This window comes from Petaurus breviceps, unplaced genomic scaffold (assembly GCF_028583685.1).
Source record: "Petaurus breviceps papuanus isolate PSGF00001 unplaced genomic scaffold, PetGlider_PUasm1.0 90603, whole genome shotgun sequence".
NCBI classification, from domain to species: domain Eukaryota; kingdom Metazoa; phylum Chordata; class Mammalia; order Diprotodontia; family Petauridae; genus Petaurus; species Petaurus breviceps.
In genome coordinates, this window is record NW_027187284.1 from 221,578 (window position 1) to 240,927 (window position 19,350).

Here is a 19,350-nt window from a genome sequence, read left to right on the forward strand (position 1 = left end):
ATTTCTGAGTAGCAATAAATTACCGTGTCATCCCTGCAGCCATACAGCCCAGATATGAAGTGCTAAGTAAACTATATAGGTAAGAAATAAGTACACTGTTATGTTGTGTGTATACACACACGTACGTCCAAACAAAAGGCAAGAATCTAAACATAACCAATTGAAACGGGAAAACACTTACATAAAGATATCTGTATCTTTATATAGCTGACCCAAGCAAATAGTAGTTTTAATCCATTAACAAGTTAGTATTACCAGATCATTATATCCCCTTGTTAAACCCAGGACCTGAAAATCCTATTAGCTTCAATGATTCAGCTAACGCAGTTGGCATATGGCTGACAGATTTCTGCAATCAAGTACTACCATACATGTACACTCATCTAAAACACAGAATTACTCTGAATTGCTGTTTATCATGGCATTTGCTTTAATGTCTCATCTGTAAAATGAAGTAGTACTCCAGTAGATAGTCTCCAAAGTCACTTATGATACTGTGTTAAATTCTTTCCATATTTGCTCTGACTCATTGGTTTTTGTTTGTCAAGATCTGCTGTTGAAAACCTTTTCAACTTTTTATCATTTGGTCATTTGCTAACCCTATGAGATGAGCAATCTATATATAACTTAATCTAATCAATGATTAAAATTACTGAACGACAGAGGGTTAAAGAGGGATCTCTTGAGTACTGCACTACAGACCCCCCTCAAGTCAACATCAGCCCATTAATGAGTATTCTTTAGATCCAAATTATTTAACCAGTTCTCAATTCAATTAATTTTACCATCATCTAGTTCACATCTCCATCTTGTCCACAAAAGGCACATGAAAGACACAGAATAAGACATGAAACTAAGATAAAAAAGTATGAAAATAAGGTATATAGAATTAAATGATTTGCTGAAATCTAAGTAAACTACAGTCTATACCCTTCACTTGATCTATCAGGCTAATGATCCAATCAAAAAAAGAAACAATGGTAATCTGATGGGAATTGACCTTGATGAAACCATGGATGGCTCTCCCAGATCAACTCTTTACTTTTAGGTACATTACTCACACATCTTTAATAATATGTTTTAGAATTTTTCCCGGAAGTCAAACCAAGATAAATGACCTAAAACTAGGATCTGCCCAGTTATCTGGAATATAATTCTTCAGGACCTGGTGATGTAAACTTGATTGACAGATATCCTTAATGATAGTTCCCTTATTTGGATTTCAACTCTATTAAAGCATTTTTTACAGTTAATATGTCCTTTCTAGTCAGAAGATCACTCTCCTTGGGAGAGGCAACAGGAGCAGAATGAACAACTGAGTGATTCTGCCTGTCTTCCATCGTCCTTTTTCATCATTCCATCCTTTGAGTCGTGGTCCCTTGCCTTCGCTAGTTCTTCTCTTTTACTTATCACACGTAAAAAAAAACTCCTTTCATTGTACCCAGCATTCATGACTAGTCTTAACCCATCCTAAGCTTTTGTGCCCCTGGTATTATGCTTACAGGATCTTAACACTCTTGTGTTCATCTTTCATTACTTTTCTCTTTCTTTAGACTTCCACACATGTCTTTTAAAAATTTAAGTTGTTCAATAAGTTTCCTGTTCATTGTTCTCTTTGGGTACCTCTCCCTTTTCTTTCTCATTTGAATTATTTCTATTAATGATCTTCAGATTTCAGGCTTGAAATTCTTCTGGAATTTACTTCCCCTGCAGAATTTTAGGACAAGGGATCCAACCTATCTTTTCTTTTAACCTTTTGCACTCAATTATTCCTTATATAGGGTGTATGTTAGATTATATTTATTGTCTTCTCTATCAAGTTCTAAGATGGAATAGTCACTTCTGTTTCTATTTCAGCAAATAGTTTGTACTTGTTCATCAGAATACTTCTGGAATAAGCTGTTATCCTTGTTACTAATCCAATCTTTAGAAGAATGAAATTATCGAGTTAATCCAAATTTGTACCAACCCCCATTCCCAGTTATCTCTTGCTTCTGTGATCTCTTATGGATCTGTCCTTGAACTCTTTCCTTCAGTTCAGGTAGTTGGTAGTAAAACCCCCTGATAATAATGCTTTTTTCTCAATATATTGATCACTAACCACATTTTCTCTACCACAGTCCCTTATTCCTGAATTTTATCAGAGTATATTTCTTAATATACAGCGACTTCCACCCCCTGCACATATCTTGACTACTCTGCTCCCTTACATTTCTAGTTCACCTGGCTTATTGATTCTTTGTACAGACATGTAAACAGACATCTGAAGCCACTGGTCTTACTCTCGTCTCCTTTCTTCAATTTGATCTCCTGGTCCCTCCTATTTTTCTTCCAATATTTTAGGTGTCACTTTCTATGATATCTAGTTTGGTAGGTACACACAAGATACTTTCCCTTTTAAAGCCTTTGCAATTTAAATAACAGATAGGAAAAAGATAAGTAGAAAAAAAAGAGGCTGGGGTAAGCAAAGCTGTCTTTTGAGAGGTAGCCTACTGCTTTCCCAACTGTCAACTTAGCCAGGCAAAATCTGAATTTGTGCATACAACACAGGTGAAGTGAGGTGCTTCTGATACATCTGCCCATAAGCACATTAGGCACTAATGTGGCTACAATGCTGTGGACAGGTTTAGAACAACATCCATTAGGAGGAGCTGTGCATAAAATAGATGCCTGAGTGTGGCCTTAACTCCTGCTGCCATTCAAGTTTAATGAAAAGTTTTTGAGGTAAATGAATTACATTTAAAAGTAAGCAGCTAAAGCTAAGGTGTCCAATAATAAGAGCTCTTAATAAAAAAAAAAAAAAAGGTTTTCACTGTCAAGGCTTGAAAGGGATAAGAGAAACTAAACAAAAAAAAAAAAAGAGAGAAAAATTGTGAGTAGTTCCTCTCCCCAATAAAACTAGAGGCCTATTCTACAATCGTATTTTTAAACAACAAAAAATCTATATTTGTTGTAATTAATATTGAGCTTATAAAAAAAGTCCAGAGATCGAATATATTCATGAGATATGGTCTAATCATGTGAAATGTCTCTTTAGAATTAAATAAGTAATTATAAGTATTTCTATGCAAAATCTAATCTAAGCTTATATTTAACATCCAATAATATTAATTAATTTCACAGACTGTTTAGGTTGTAACTCATTACCTATAAGTGCTCCTATTGTTTGTGTAATGGGTTTAATTTTTAAAAAATCAATTAAGGGAAACTCAAATATTTGTACGCCTGAAAGTACAGTATAAATATGAGTTATTAATATATACTTTCTTAATCAACCAGGATGTTAACATAAGTGGAAAATCTATAAAACTTCCATTCTATTCCCAAGCTAAGAAGGTTTGGTTGGCATCCCTAAGAATCAAATATGGATATTTAAGCTCATGCATTTGCTCCTTCCTGGTCTTCTTTATTATCACTGATGTTAAAAACCTTAATGAAGGCTCAGCTGAATGTGACACTGTTGAATGCTGAAGAAAGGTGGCAAAGCAAATGCTCCCTGCCCTATATAGATTTTCCATTTAAAATAGACACTGATGTGTGGAAACAAAGTCATGGTTAACAACGCTCATGCTGGATAAGTTTATTACCCAAATTAAACACAGTGACATTATTGATCAGTACGATGGAAAATACATTCTGTGAGACAAAGCAAGAGACCTACGGGAATTATGTTGAATGCAGTAAAAACAGAAGAAATTCTTATAATTATTTTACTTGGTAGGGAAAGGTCTCTCGGGAACCAGGGAACAATGTGGTCTACTAAAGTACTTAAGAAAAACAACATCTTCTAGCATGGAAGAAGGTATTTCAGATTCCAGATGCAGCTCAAAAGAAGACTTGGAACCATTAATATGATGAAGGTTCCAAGGAAAAATAAAAACAACTAACATTTATATAGGGTTTGTTTTTTTTTTTAAAGCCATCGGGGTTAAGTAACTTGCTCAAGGTTACACGGCCAGTTATTTTTGTGTGGGTGCTGAGTATCTGAGGCCAGAACCGATTCCAGGTCTCCTAACACTGGGGCCAAAGCTCTTACTCACTGCACCACCTGGCCACCCCTAAGCAATTGGGGTTAAGTAACTTGCTCAAGGTTACACAGTTATTTTGTGTGGGTGTTAAGCATCCCATGCCGGAACAGATCCCAGGTCTCCTGACTCTGGGGCCTGCGCTCTTACTCACTGTGCCACCTACCCGCCCCATTTATATAGTGTTTTTTTAAGCAATTGGGGTTAAGTAACTTGCTCAAGGTTACATGGCCAGTTATTTCTGGGTTTGGTACTAAGTATCTGAGATTTGATCCCTGGATTTGATCCCCAGGTCATCCCGACACTGGAGCCGGTGCTCTTACTCGCTGAGCCACCTGGCCGCCCCCATTTATATAGTTTTTTAAGGTTTATAAAGCAGTTACACAGATTATTGCATTTGATCATCATAACAACGTGTAATAATGTACATGCTATTACTATCCCTAGGTTAGAAAAAGAAAACCAAAGCTGAGAAAGGCTAATTGACTTGTCCAGTTTCACAGAGCTAGTAAGTGTCTGAGGTGAGATTTGAACATTGGTTTTCAAAAGTTTGAACTGTTTTCAAAAGTCCAGCACTCTACCTCTGTGCCACCAAGAAACAGAGGGAAGACACAGGAAGTGGACAGACTTGAGATGCTCAAAAATACAAACTGAGTTGGTTATGAAGGACCAAGCTTGAAGCAGTGAGAGAAAAACTTAGTTCTGGCTGATAAAGCAATGGGAAGGTGCTAGCTCTTTAAGGTGGTTGGTTTGTCACAGCAATCAGTAGAGAAGACCCCTTTGACAGTGGTGTTACAGAGTAAGGAGATAGGGATGAGCCAGTCAGCTGGACGAGTGCTGTAAGAAGGGCTTGAAAAAATAGTCCCCCTCCTACATTTAAAATGTCTGACTTACAAGTGGCCATTTTTTACTTCAAAAGGTCCAACTCAATCTGAGATTTGCTTCTCCTCCTGGCTCATCCTAGAAACTCCCAATTTTACCTAGGAACCATTATTTCTCCGTTCATCCCTTCTGAGCTAGTTTCTCAAGAATATTCCATCCCTAATTCCATCCTCTTTTCTTTCTTCCGGTACTACCACTGAACTAGACCGCCACTGCTTTCTGGAAATCCACAGCACGAATGTCATTATCTACCACCAAAGACCCGGACCCCTCTTTACCATCACTCATCAACAAGGTGGGTCATTTGCTTAATTTAAGACCTTGATGCTCACTCTGATATCACAAATTCAGAAACCTGTTACCCCAACTAAAAACCTGACTCCGTCACTAATGGCCATAGATATTTTCCTCACAATTCTCACTTCCCTTTGGCTTCAGGGCCATTGTCCCTGGATCTCAGAACCTCCAGGAATTCTGATCCAATTGCTTTGGCAAACAATAAGAGGGAAGGAGAAGTCCCTGCTCCTAATATTCAAGAAACAATCAAATTTCTGAAAACTGACTTACAAACTTAGGTAACACTATACATTTGTAAACTGCAGACTATATGACAACATATAAAAGAGATGAATGGAGTCTAAGAAGATAGAAAATGAATAATTAAAAGGGATAAAAATGTGAGGTAAGGGGAACTTGAAGGATGGAATGAAGGACATTTTTCCATTATACTGAGTATGGAGCAAAGGACAGTATATTTGAATACTATTCTATATATTTAAATATAAAACAAAACCAATTAGTTACATTTTGAGTTCTGAACTGTCTTCTTCTCTCCCTGCCAACCCCACACTAGAAAAGGCCAACATTTCACACACCATACAATACATACTTCCATATATCACTTCTTTCTCTGGAGGTGGATAGCATCTTCCTTCAAAAGGCCTTTGTAGTTGACTTGACTATTCATCTTCCTCAGAAGAGCTTAGTCATTCACAGTTACTTTTCAAGCAATATTGGTGTTATTGTATATACAATGTTCTCTTGGTTCTACTTATTTCATTTAAGTCTTTCCATGTTTTCCTAAAATCAACCTGTTCATCATTTCTTATAGCACAGTAGTATCCCATTGCAATCATATACAACAATTATTCAGCCATTCCCCAACTGATATGAGCATCCCTTCAATTTCCATGTCTTTGCCACCATAAAGAGAACTGCTACAAATATTTTAGAACACATAGGTCCTTTTCCTTATTTTTTCCCCCTGGTCACCTTGGGAAATAATAATAGTGGTATGGCTGGCTCAAAGGGCATAACACAGTTTTATAACGCTTTGGGTATAACTATAGATTTTTCTCCAAAATGGTTTATCAGTTCATAATTCCACCAACAGTTAGTGTCCCAATTTTTCCACATCCCCTCCAACATCTGTCATTTTCTCCCATCATTTTAGCCAGGTGTGAGATAATATCTCAAAGCTGCTTTAATTTGCATTTCTCTAATTAATTATGATTCAGAGCATTTTTTTCATGTGACTATGTATAGTTGTAATTTCTTCTTTAAAAAACTGCCTGTTTTTATCTTTTGACCATTTACCAATTGGGAAATAACTCATATTCTTATAAATTTGACTAACTTCTCTAAATATCTAAGATATGAGGCCTTTATCTAAGAAACTATAAACATTTTTTCCAAATGTTCTGCTTTCTTTCTACTCTTGGCTACACTGGTTTTATTTGTATAAAACCTTCTTAATTTAATGTAATCAAAATTATCCATTTTACATCTCACAATCCTCTGTATCTCTTGTTTATCCATTAATTCTTCTATGCCATAAATGTGACAGGTAATATGTTCCATGTTCTTCTAATTTACTTATGATATTATTCTCCAGATTCTTACCTGGGAAATTGTGGAAAACTGGAGAGATAAATTATCAGTCATAAGTAACATATACCTGTTGCCACTAGGCTATCAAAGGCTATTCTATCAATGAGATCTTATGTAAATGATGTCTACTGAAAGGTTTAGGTATATCTTCTAAGAATCTTATTTGCTAAAACTGAAGATATAAAATACAATCTCCTGATAGAAAAGTTGTCCACTTAAGGAGATGTAGAGAATCAGGAGAACAACGTATCCAGTGACTCCGAGATTATAAAGAAAAACAAACCGCTGAAAGACTTTAAAACTATGATCAATGCCGTGGTCAATTAGGATTCCAGAAGCCTGTTGATAAGCTGTGCGTCCTACATCTTGGCACAGCAGTGACAAGACTAGATAAGCAAAGAGATAGAAATTTTCAAATAGAACCAAGGTGTGAATTTGTTTTTCATGATCATTCAAGCTCATTTGTTACAAGAGGGATTTTACTTTCCCTCCAGAAGAAAAAGTTGAGTTTGGGGAGGATGGAAAAGAGAGGTGGTGACTGTAATAGGAAAAAAAGTGAAGAAAAGAAAAAAGGCCAACAAATCATTAAAAGGAAACATAAGAAAACAGAGAAGTTCAAAAGAAAATTCATAGAAAATCTCAGGAGTATTGGGACCAACATGTTAAATTTGAATTTTTTCTAAAAGTACACATAATTTCACATGTTCATGTACAATCATTTTTGTTTTTCTTTTTGTACTGGAACTACTAGTTTTGGGAAAAGGCAACATAACTTTTTTCCTTGTTTATATATTTGTTGTAAAAAAAAAGAAACCAACATGCTTATATGACCATAATTCTACTCCTTGTCTCAAAGCAAGGAATGATAAATACCAAAACACAGCTACTCCTCTTCTAGAAATGCAAACTATCCTGGCCAAACAGCAAAAATTATTCTAATTTGCAACTATTTATCCAGAGAAATAATTCCTTAGGCTTCTAAAACTTGAATGATCTAGTAGTAACTAAAATACACTTGACAAAAGGTCAGCCTTGATATAATTAATTTGGAGTTAATTAGGGAACTAAAATATTTATTACTTATGAAGTCACTGTAACATATAAGAAACTGATAAAAATTAATTTTTTAAAGTGCCATTTCTCCAGCTGATAAATGGTTACTGTATATGAAAAGAGAGTCTCAAAGGAAGAAATCTACACTATCAATAGCCATATAAAAAATGCTCAAAATAAACAATAATTAGATACATACAAATTAAGGAATTCCGAGGTTCTTACACCCATGAGATTGGCAAAGCTGACAAAATGGGAAAATGACAAATGATGAAGGGACTATCAGAAAACAGATACATCAATGCACTGTTGGTAAAGCTGCAAACTGGTCAAGTCATTCTGGAAAACAAATTAGGAATGATGCCTCCAAAGTTACTAAACTGCTAACTCTTTAACCCAGCAATACCACTAGTAGGCTTATATGTAAAAGACTTCAAAGAGAAAGGAAAAGGTTCTATGGGTACAGGTATTTTGAGGTGGTAAAAAACTAAAAACTGAAAGGATGACCATCAATTGGGAAACAGCTGGTGACTGGTACAGTATATGAGTTCTGGTTTATGAATGTAAAGGCTTATTGTTGCTCCACAAGAAACAACAAAGGAAAGAGAAATCTGGAAAGTCTAATATGAAGTCATACATAATGAAGTAAGCACAATAGTAACCTTTTATATTATAACAAGAAAAGTATAAAAACAACTTCGAAGACTTAAAAACTAAGATAAATGTGATGACCAATTATGATTCAAGAGGACCAATGATGAACACTAACTATCTGCTGAAAGAGAGGAGAGGCACTAAATATACAGAATGAGACACACATTTTTGGACATGGCCAACGTGGGGATCTGCTTTGCTATTTATAATAAGGATTTTGTTTCTCATTTGTGGGGGGGGGGGAGGAGGTGGGTAAGAGGGATACAGGAGAGAGTGAACAATAAATGTTTGTTAATTGAAAAAAATGTAATTAAAAATAGGGATAAGAAAGGAAGGAAAAAGCATTTTATTAAGTACCTACTATGTGCTGAGCACATTGCTAAGCTCTTTACAAATATTATCTCAGGTAATCCTCACTAACACCCCAGAAGGTAAGAACTATTATTATCACCACTTTATAGTTGAGGAAACTGAGGCAGGCAGAGGTTAAGTCACTTTGCCTAGGGTCACAGAGCTATTAATTGTCTAAAACCACACTTAAATTCAGGTCTTACTGACTCCAGCCCCAGCGCTCAATCCTTTACACTATCTAAGCTTCCTAACTGAAGAGTTAAGACACTTGAAATAATAGCGACAAGCTACCTAATCAAAACCATTCACTTTAATTACATAACATATAATGAAGCTGATATTCCACCATAAGGTTTATTTTCACTACCTGTTGATATTGACTATGTGAATATCCTATGTATATTTTTATGATTTATTTGTTAGAAATGCATTTAAATTCCATTAAAAGAACCCCAAGAGCCTAACTTCAATAACTAGCTTCATTCTGAGATCAAAAAATGGGCAAAGCAGAAGGAAAAAAATATTTCATACCTGACTTTGCATTGTTTCCCGTGGCTAAACATTTGAAGCATAAAAACTTTTAGAAGGGGGCAGCTAGGTGGTGCAGTAAATAGAGCACCAGCCCTGGAGTCAGGAGTACCTAAGTTCAAATCTGGCCTCAGACACTTAATACTTACTAGCTGTGTGACCTTGGGCAAGTCACTTAACCCCAATTGCCCTACCTTCCCCCCTCCCCCCCAAAAAAGACCAAAAACAAAACAACTCTAGAGGTCCCTTATTTTAGTCACTCAATATATAATTATTAGCTGAGAAAATGTATGTATAAACACCTTATCAATAAAGGTCATTCAAAAACTTTGATGGAATTTCAGTAAAAACTGATTACTAATTCCACGCCTCAATCTCTCCCCACTCATCAGTTCCATTCTCTACTTGGCCACAAAGGTAATTTTTCTATGGCACATGTCTACAATCTGCTCAATGAGCTCCACTGGCTCCCTTTTGTCCCCAAGATCAAATATAAACTCATCTGTCTGGCATTTAAACTCTTTGCCACCTGGCTCCTTCCTACCTTTCTAGGTTTCTTATGCTTTACTCCCATCCAAGCACTCTACAATAGAACTAGCCTGGCCCACAGGACTCTCCTGCTCCCCCTTTGGCTGGGTGCCTCCTCCATGCCTGGAATGCCTGAATCCCTCATTTCTACCTCTTCGTCTACATGGCTTCCTTCAAAACTCAGCTCAGATTCTACACTTCTTCAGGACCCCTCATGGAGTGCTTGCTTCTAGCTATCTGCATTACCTTCTGCCTACTTTGCATGCATTTTGCATGTATCTAGTTATCTACATTTTGTCTCCTGCTTTAGAATGTGACCTCCTTTAGGTCAGGCATCAGTTTTCCCCTTTCCTTGTATTCCTAATGTTTCACACACTGCCTGGTCCCTGTTGTTGTTGTTCAGTCACTACAGTTGTATCCAACTCTTTGTGACACCATTTGGGTCACAAAGATACAGGAGCGATTTGCCATTTCCTTTTCCAACTCATCTGACACAAGAGACCAGGGCAAACAAGGTTAAGTGACTTGCCTGGGGTCACACAGCTAGAGGCCAGATTTGAACTCAGATTTGAAGATGAATCTCCCTGACTCCAGGCCTGGTACTCTGATCTACTGCACCATCTAACTGCCTGACCTATAGGAAGCAAATAATAAATGCTTGTTTATTAAGTGGCTATTCCCTGCCTACATTTACTCTTCTTCATAGGGCAATTAGGTGGCATTATGGATAGAGTGGCAGGCTTAGAGTCAGGAAGACCTGAGTTCAAATCTAGCCTGAAATATTTACTTTGCTGTATGATTCTTACTTAACCTCTGTTTGCCTCAGTTTCCTTATGTGTAAAATGGGTATAGTGATAGCACCTATATTTCCCAGGGTGGTTGTAAGGATCAAATAAGATAATGTAACTGTAGAGTGCCTGACACATAGTAAACGCTAGGAAAATGTCAGTTATTCATTATAATTATTATATTTTGTTGCCTCATCTTGTTAAGGGAAAGCTCATTTGAGCTCACATAGGAACTTTCTCCCTTACACTCACACCTACAAAATGACCCCAGGACAACATACTGATAACTATAATGTGAGCAACTTACAAACTGGAAGCAACTCCTGACACTTGGCTCGATGTTGCTGCCTCCAAAGGAGGCCACTTCACCCAGCTGCCTTGGGATTTGGATGGAATCATGCAGAAGGAGGCCCAACCTGCGCTGGTCACAAAATCCCATCGAACTTGCCACCTGCTTAAAAAGATCTGCAAGGAAAGGAAAAAATGCAAACAGTAAAATGGCTGCACACAAAATTGTTCTGAAAACAATTTTTTTTTTTTAAAAGAAGCTTGTTGCCGACAAATAGTCATGTTGTACAAGATCATCTCTACTGTCTATCAGTTGGGTCATTGAGTCTGGGCATGGACTAGGTAAATCAAAATTGTGTAAATTGAACTGTACAACACTGAAATAAAGTATAATCCTAAAATGAAATTTATATCACAGTACTGATAATTAGTGAGAATTCCAAGCTCAGATCACAATATTTTGTGAATTTGTATACATAAGAGCTATTAGAGATAAAAAGTTTTCATATTAATTGGGGATTTTTTTCAGAAAAATTCCTAAAAAATAGTTCAAAGTACCTTCCATGTTTGGAATCAGAAAATTATTTTAAGAAATATCAAAATTGAGGTGGCTAGATGGTGCAGTGAGTAAAGCACCGGTCCCGGAGTCAATAGGACCCGAGTTTGGTTCTGGCCTCGGACACTTAACAGCCACACCCACACACACAAAAAAAGAAATATCAAAATTAAAGGGCTATAAAAATGTGCATACCCAGCAATACTACAGAAATTCTAGAGCTGTATTCCAAAGATATCATAAAAATGGATTAAGTACCTACACGTACAAAAATATTTACAGAAGCACTTTTTGTGGTGGCCAAGAACTGGAAATAGAGGGGATGCCCATCAATTGGGGAATGGCTAAACAAGTTGCGGTATATGAATGTAATGGAATACTACTGTGCTATAAGAAACAATGAATAGGTGAACTTCAAAGAAACCTGGAAAGACTTATATGAACTGATGCTGAGTGAGGAGAGCAGAACCAGTAGACACAGTACACAGTAACAAGCACAGTGCGCAAGGATTGATTTTGATAGACTTTAGCCCTCCTCAGCAATGCAAGGACATAAAACAATTCCAAAGGGCAAACAATGGAACATGCTAGTCACATGCAGAGAAAGAATGCAGAACGAATTAGACTATTTTCTTTTTTGTTTTGTTTTTTTTTCTTTTTCATGGTTTTCCCCATTTGTTATAATTCTTCTATGCAATATGACTAATGTGCAAATGTGTTTAATAGCAATGTATGTGTAGAGCCCATATCATATTGCAAGCTGTTTTGGGGAGAGAGGAGGGAAGGAGGGGTAGAAAATTTATGGAAGTGAATATTGAAAACTAAAAATAAATAATTTAATTTATATTAAAAAAAGAAATATCAAAATTGGTAAAAATCTGTTGAATCAAAAGATTGGCCAACTCATTAAACAGAGCAAAAAACTTGTATAATGTTCGTATTATTTTCAGAAATAAAATGCATTTGATATGTCTTAAAATTTAAAAAAAGTTACTAAAAAACCAAGCTTCAAAAAAAGTAATCAACTCTTACTATTATCAGCACAAGTCCATTTTCAGGGAACTGGATGTATTAAGATATTCTCTAAGGATATTTTGAACATAACAGTAACAAAATTTAGGTTATGACCAACTGTAGAACCTATTTATGTTATACAACTAAACAAAAATATATTTATGCCAATGTCATGAATATGTATTCATACAGCCCATTTAAAAATTATTATTATCATGCCCTTTTAGTTGTATTAGAAATACAATTCCTCATCTCTCTCACCATTAAATTTACAACCATAGGTCCTAGCCCTTGTATGTCAACAGACATGGGCAGTCTTATCCAAAAGAAATTCATAATCTAAAAGAGACAGTGCCATCTGAATATAGGACAGTATCCTGAAACGAATTTATCAAAAAAGTCTAAGAAAAAACCTTTTCAGTTTGAGTATTTTGTCTACTTAGTTTCAGGGAAGAACAGATATGAGCAAGAAAGACAACTCAAAAGTACATCTAGACAACATTTAGGGTTAGAATATCTTAGAGTCAGGAGACCTTCAATAAAATCCTCATAATAAAATGAGGGCTCATCATGATATAGAAGTGACTGTTTTTTTTTTAAATTAAAGCTGTTTTATTGATTTCTTTTGTTTTATACCATTTCTGAATATATACTTCCCCACCTCCACAGAGCCTTCCTTTATGTCTGTGTTTGTGTTTTTAAAATTTAGTAAAACTAATCAACACACTGACACTATCTGGAAGCATATGCAAATTCCATAACCATGGTCCTCTACTTCTCCAATGAAAGCAGGGGGGGGGGGTGAATTTTCTCATATCTTCTCCATGGCCAAGATTTGACCTTTGGTTATTAAAGAGTTGCCTCTCTGTCACAGTTTACCAAATAGTGACAAGTTCAAAAGACCTCAAGCACAGGTAAAGTGAATATATGCTGGGTGTGGGGTCAACTCATTCTGTTTTCTCTCCTAACCCTAGAACTACAGTATTATATCTTAAAGCTCCACCTTACTCATTTCCCTTTATTTCTTCTCTGGGTATGGGCACACACACCTAACAAATACACATCAATCCTATCCACAAATAGGTGACAAGGATAGTTTTTTTTTTTAAATGGACTTCACATAAGCTAAGTGCTTATTTCCTTGTTTGCAAACTCTTGGGAGGAAGAAAGGGAACATGTCATTTAAATCTTCACTGCCCTTGTATTTTCTTTTAAGGAACAATCCAACTGTCGGTCAAAACCAACAGAATGTGGGATTGACATTTTAAAGTTACGTAAAGTCATGCTTTCTTAATGCCCCCAAATCAACAAGAGAACTGTTCATCTTAAACTGAGGTTTCATCTCACATTCATCAGATTGTCAAAGGTAACAAAAGAAACTAGAGAAGGTTAGACGGTCTGAGGGAAGGCAGGCACATTAATGCAATACTGGGGGAACTGTGAATAGTAATATCCCTACTAGACATAAACTCCAAGCAGGCCAAAGACAGAAGAAAATGCCTCATTTATACAAAAGGAGTTCACAGCAGCATTTTTGGTGGTAGCAAAGAATGGGAAGAAAAATGGGGGCCCACTGATTGAACAAATTGTTGTCTATGACTGTGATGGAATATTACTGTTCCATAAGAAATGAGGAATATGAATAATTCAGAGAAATTTTCAAAGAAATGTATGAATTAATGCAAAATTAAGTAAGCAGAGCCAGAAGAAGAGTTTATATGATGACTATAATAACATAAAGGAAAAATACTGAAAAAATTCAGAACTTAATTAATGCAGTACTCAATTCAGAAAGGCCACTACGGTGAAAATGCTTCCTACCTCTTGAGAAAGAAGTAGGGACTACAGATGTGAAAAGAGGCATTCATGTATTTTGTTTGATTATATTTATTTGTAATATGAGTTAGCTTTAATGGCTGCAGAAGGAAATGATTAGGAAGTAACAATGATAAAAAAAAAACACTGAGAAAAGATCTTTAACAACTAAAAAATAAAGTTATCCTTTCTTTTTAGCAATAAAATCTTAGTAATTTTGTAAAGTTAAAATTTAGGGGCACAACTTGAATTAATATCATCATAGACAATAAATTCAGAATTTGAGATCATCTAGTCCTACTTCCTCATTTTTACAACTGAGGAAACTGAGGTCCAAGGACACCTAAGTAACAAACAGCAAAGTCAGAATTCAAAACCTGGGTCTGATTCCAACTGAAATCTTCTTACATTATACCATGCTGTCTCTCAAAAAATACTATATTGAGTGACAAAATAAGCAATCTGTCTTAAACACAAATGCCAGACATTGTAGAATGCATGTTAATGATGAATCCCACAGACTACAGAGTTACACAGATTAAACTTTCAAATCTATTTTTTTGACTTCCACTAGGTCAGGAAATCACAGTCTTCAGCCCACAAGAATATATGTTTTATTCAGAAATATTCAATTTGTTGTACAACAATGCTCATATTGGAGGAGTAGCTAATCCTTGAGCGATTTTCTCTCTATTTAGAAAAACACCCTTTATTTCTGTAGAGAAATGGTACAGGGTACACCATATGAGGCTCTAAAAACATGTCTAGAAAAAGTACTCAAAGAGGGTACGTGTGGATCCTTTCACGAAAATTGAGCAGCAGGGTACTTTTTCCTCATTGACTAGCTAGATGCATAATTAGTCAAAATTAATAAAAGGTAGGAATATACACATAAGTTAATATGCATGACTTACATCTGTACTTGTCTTCCAGATGTGCTTTACACAGGGAAATAACACCAGTTTTAAAAGATAGGACACGGATTCTTCCCGTGCGACCCCTAATGCATGAAAACAAACAAACAAACAAAAAAAAACCAGTTATTGCTGCTATTCTGTTTAATTCCAGCCCTTCAATTTCTCTTTCAAAAAGACCTTTAAAAAACTGTACACACCTTACTCTCAGGAATCTATCCAACATATAATTAGCATTCTTAATCAAATATTTTAGTGCTCTTCATCTACTGCTGACTGAATGAAAACAACACAAAATGGCCAACTCGGGCTTCTCATTGTTTAAGCACACATTTGGATATGATTATTTGAAAGGCCTTACTTGAGTTGTAAAAGCAACCATATAAATTTCAACAGGAGGTGTAAAAAAAAATCCAACACCTCTTTTTCTTTATCTGTAGAGATTCAACAGCAGGTTACACAGGAAACATAAGTTCCAATAATTGGGAAAATGGCCTCTGGGACCTGAGCTTCCTTTGTAGGTTTGGGGTTTTTTTTTTTGTTTGTTTGAAAAGGCACAAGTTAACTATGAGGGCAATTGTTTTGCTCTTGAAAGCTACCTTATTTTAATTAGATTTTCCACTTTAAAAAAATTACTCATTTTAGCCAGAAGTAGTATAATATAAACTTTATGTAAAAATACAACTTCCTAAGAAAAACATTAGTATCCAATGTTTTCTTTGTTATAGATCTAAACTAAGGGTACCTTTTGTATGGCTAAATACATTTTTGGTAGATGTAAACTTCTATTTAGAATATAGAAATACAGTTTTGTGATCAAAGGCAACGTGTAAAGATGAACATTACTCATCTGTAATTAAGATTACTTTCTGTACTGGCAAAAGGTAGGGCAGGGGAGACAAAAATCGCGGTATATTTGTTAAAAACTTCACTTACTTCTTATTAATGTTCTTATTTCATTACAACCAGTGGCCTAACAAACAGATGTTGGTCAGAAAAGCCTTTTAGAAAAATTTCTCCTCTCTGCCTCTCTTAAATCTCTTAACATCTGTCTGGTCACAGTTATTTCTCATTTGGGACTAGTCTACTCATCTACTGGGGAAAACCTTCAGACATATACTCCTCTAAGTCAAACAGCCGAATAAACATGTTGGATCTGAGTACAGAAACCACCAAGCCAGCAGCCCTGTGAAGTTTTTTTCTTTCTCTTTAAAAACAAGAAAAGTAAAGGAGGTTTACATAACTGAATCTTCAAGGTCTTAGACTTGGCAAGATATGGTTTTCAGCAAAGTTGAATGGAAGTTACATACAAAAATTTTATAAGAATTGATATGAATTGTTTGAAAATGAAACTATTTTCTAAAAACCTATGATAAATATGAGGAGAAAACCCCAAAACCCACTAATACTTTATGGCAGTGTGGCTGAAATAAAAAAATCCTTGTGTGCTTTTGTTCATGATACTTAAGAATTTTAACACCCAGATGTTTCTGACATTTTTTTTAAGTGACACCTTAACATTATTTTTTTAAAAGGTCAAAATAGTAACTTCAAATTTGTTATAGCAGGGAACAGGGGGGAGAAGGGGCACGTGAAGACATAGGATAGCCAAAGTTATAAGACTTGTCATAAGCAATTCCTTGCTTATTTTGTAAAAATCTTCCTTAACCAACAGGAATAAGATTCTGTTGCTACTCGAAATGAGTCTGTAACAAATTCTGATGTATAAAGATAATTCAATTAGAACTTAAACCAATTCTTTCTAGAACTGATAACTTAGTTGGCTATGTTACATCCAAGATCAGACCAAAAATTACTTCACAAATTAAGCTCTAAGAGAATGTGATTAATGATGGTGCCAAACCTTAATGAGATTTTAAGAAATTAAATATGCTGTTTGGGGAAATGCTGATGATGACAATAACTTGATTTTTATTTGTCATTTTATATACTTTATTGATTTTCATATATGTATACTCTATATAATAAATATGTATGTGTGTATACACACACCCTACATAGTTATATATTGTAACGATATATATTGTTGTATTTATTATTACCATAGTTATAGATTGTAACCAAAATGGCTACAATCCACTAACAGATAGGGTAAGCTTTTCCAACAAGAGAGAATGAATGGTTACAAGTGCTGAAAATATTTGTAAATGTGAATAAAGGTCTAAAAACAAGATGTATTACCACGTGAGTGCTCCCCCCAATTGGTTTAGAGGTTCAAAGATATCTTTATAGTAATAAACTCTGCAGTGAAAAACATTCTAGAAAAATGACTTTACCTACCTATGGGTTTTGTAGCCTTAGAAGAATCTATTTTCTACCTCTTACTGTTTTGCTGGAAAAACAGATTACCCATTTTTGACCAATGGCTCAACTAAGGGCACCCAGTAAGCTGTAAGCTTTATGTAATGTACACTCTAACCACCTTCCTGCCTTAGCTACATGTTCTGTGTGTAAGAAGGAAGACTGTTAATTACTCCTATCATCAGTGAGGCATGTAAGCCTTTTATAAGAGAGCAAAGTAAAAGCTTGCTGCACATACGTATCATAAACATTCAGCAGCCAGTTGAGGCACATGTCCACACAGAGAGGAACATTGACCAGGTTATTGTGCTCTTGCTCCAGTCGATCATAAATAGTGGTCAAACAGTTAATGATCTGTAGGATGTCCATGGGCTGGTCGTTTTGTTTGAGGTTGTGCTGGTCCAAGGCATCACATGCAGCAGACAGACTCAGGAGATCCACTGGGTAAAATGAAAACAGTAAAAGAAATAAGTAAATAACAAATAAATACATAAGGAAAAAAAGATAAAGCAAAAATCAAATTATTTAAGAATTAGTTTTTTCTTAAAAACTACTTCTTTTTCCTTTAAAAAACAAAATCCCACCAGGCCTAAAAATGTTCTTCGATAACTAAAAGTAAAAAATATCCACTTTAAAAAGCATTTCTGTTTTCCCCAGGGCAGGCAGATCTATCCCTCAAATCTAAAGCCTTTTAACTTTGCTAAATATTCTGTCACCAATTGCTCAAGTCTTTCAAAAGACATCCAGTTGAGATTAGGGTCAGATGACGTAGGGATATAGGGGTAGAAGGTAGAGACTCTTTCCTTCAAAAGTTACAAGTCCTTAAGACTTAAGAGGTGAGGTACCTCTAAATAAATTGAGCAACTTCCAACTGATTGAGAAAATACCAGTTTTTATAGAGGTTTTAAAATAGGTATTGACAATACCTTCATGCAGAGTTATTAAGGTTTATCAGCTGGATGAACCTGTATATAGAGAATATTTTACTTCCAGCTATGCATTTATAATTGTTACATTTACTAAACCTCCTAAAAATCTGACTATTTTTCTTTTGCAAGGAAGAAAAAAAAACCTACTCTATTGTATTATAGTCTCCCGAACCCCAATGAAGACAATCTGCTAAATGATAAATTAACTATACCTGCCACAGACTAACTAAACCAGCTATAACCAGGAAGATAATATGGTCTCAATTTCACCTTGTATTTTATTTTTAAATAGTAATAGTAGCTAACATTTATTTAGTGCTTCCTATATGCCAGGAACTATGCTAAGTGCTTTACAATTATTATGTCATTTGATAGTCACAAGAAAAGGACCCTGGGAGATTAGTGCTGTTATTATCTTCATTTTACAGGCGAGGAAACTGAGGCAAACAAGTTTAATGACTTGCCCAGGTCACACAGCTAGTAGATGTATGAGACCATATTTGAACTCAGGTCTTCCTGACTCCAGGTCCAACACCATTCCATAGGATTATTTTTTTTTAAAGCTTAGTCAGGCTTTTACTCTTAACTTGGGATGGGAGCTAATAATATGCTGACAGATCAGAAAATTTAACTAAGCTAAAATTTGTGCCTTGTCCAACATCAGCAAATCTACAACCTATTTATCAGCTCTAGTCCTAAGGGTCATGAAAGATGCTCTCCTCTAATACCAATTTATTAGCAAAATTGGAAATGCAGCAGGAGGGCATGTGTGTGTGTGTGTGTGTGTGTGTGTGTGTGTGTGTGTGTGTGTGT

General features: G+C 35.5%; 1 protein-coding gene across 13 annotated transcripts in view; it reads right to left on the reverse strand.

Moving 5' to 3' along the window:
• The window catches only part of DMD (dystrophin), a 2,504,498-nt gene that overhangs the window by 84,978 nt on the left and 2,400,170 nt on the right, over positions 1-19,350 (reverse strand). For all 13 annotated transcript variants that reach the window (XM_069063824.1, XM_069063827.1, XM_069063826.1 and 10 more), the window contains 3 exons: positions 17,847-18,048; positions 15,287-15,372; positions 11,007-11,164 (listed from right to left, as the gene is read on the reverse strand). In XM_069063824.1, the coding sequence (XP_068919925.1) occupies positions 11,007-11,164; positions 15,287-15,372; positions 17,847-18,048 (446 nt within the window). The remainder of the gene's footprint in view (positions 1-11,006; positions 11,165-15,286; positions 15,373-17,846; positions 18,049-19,350) is intronic.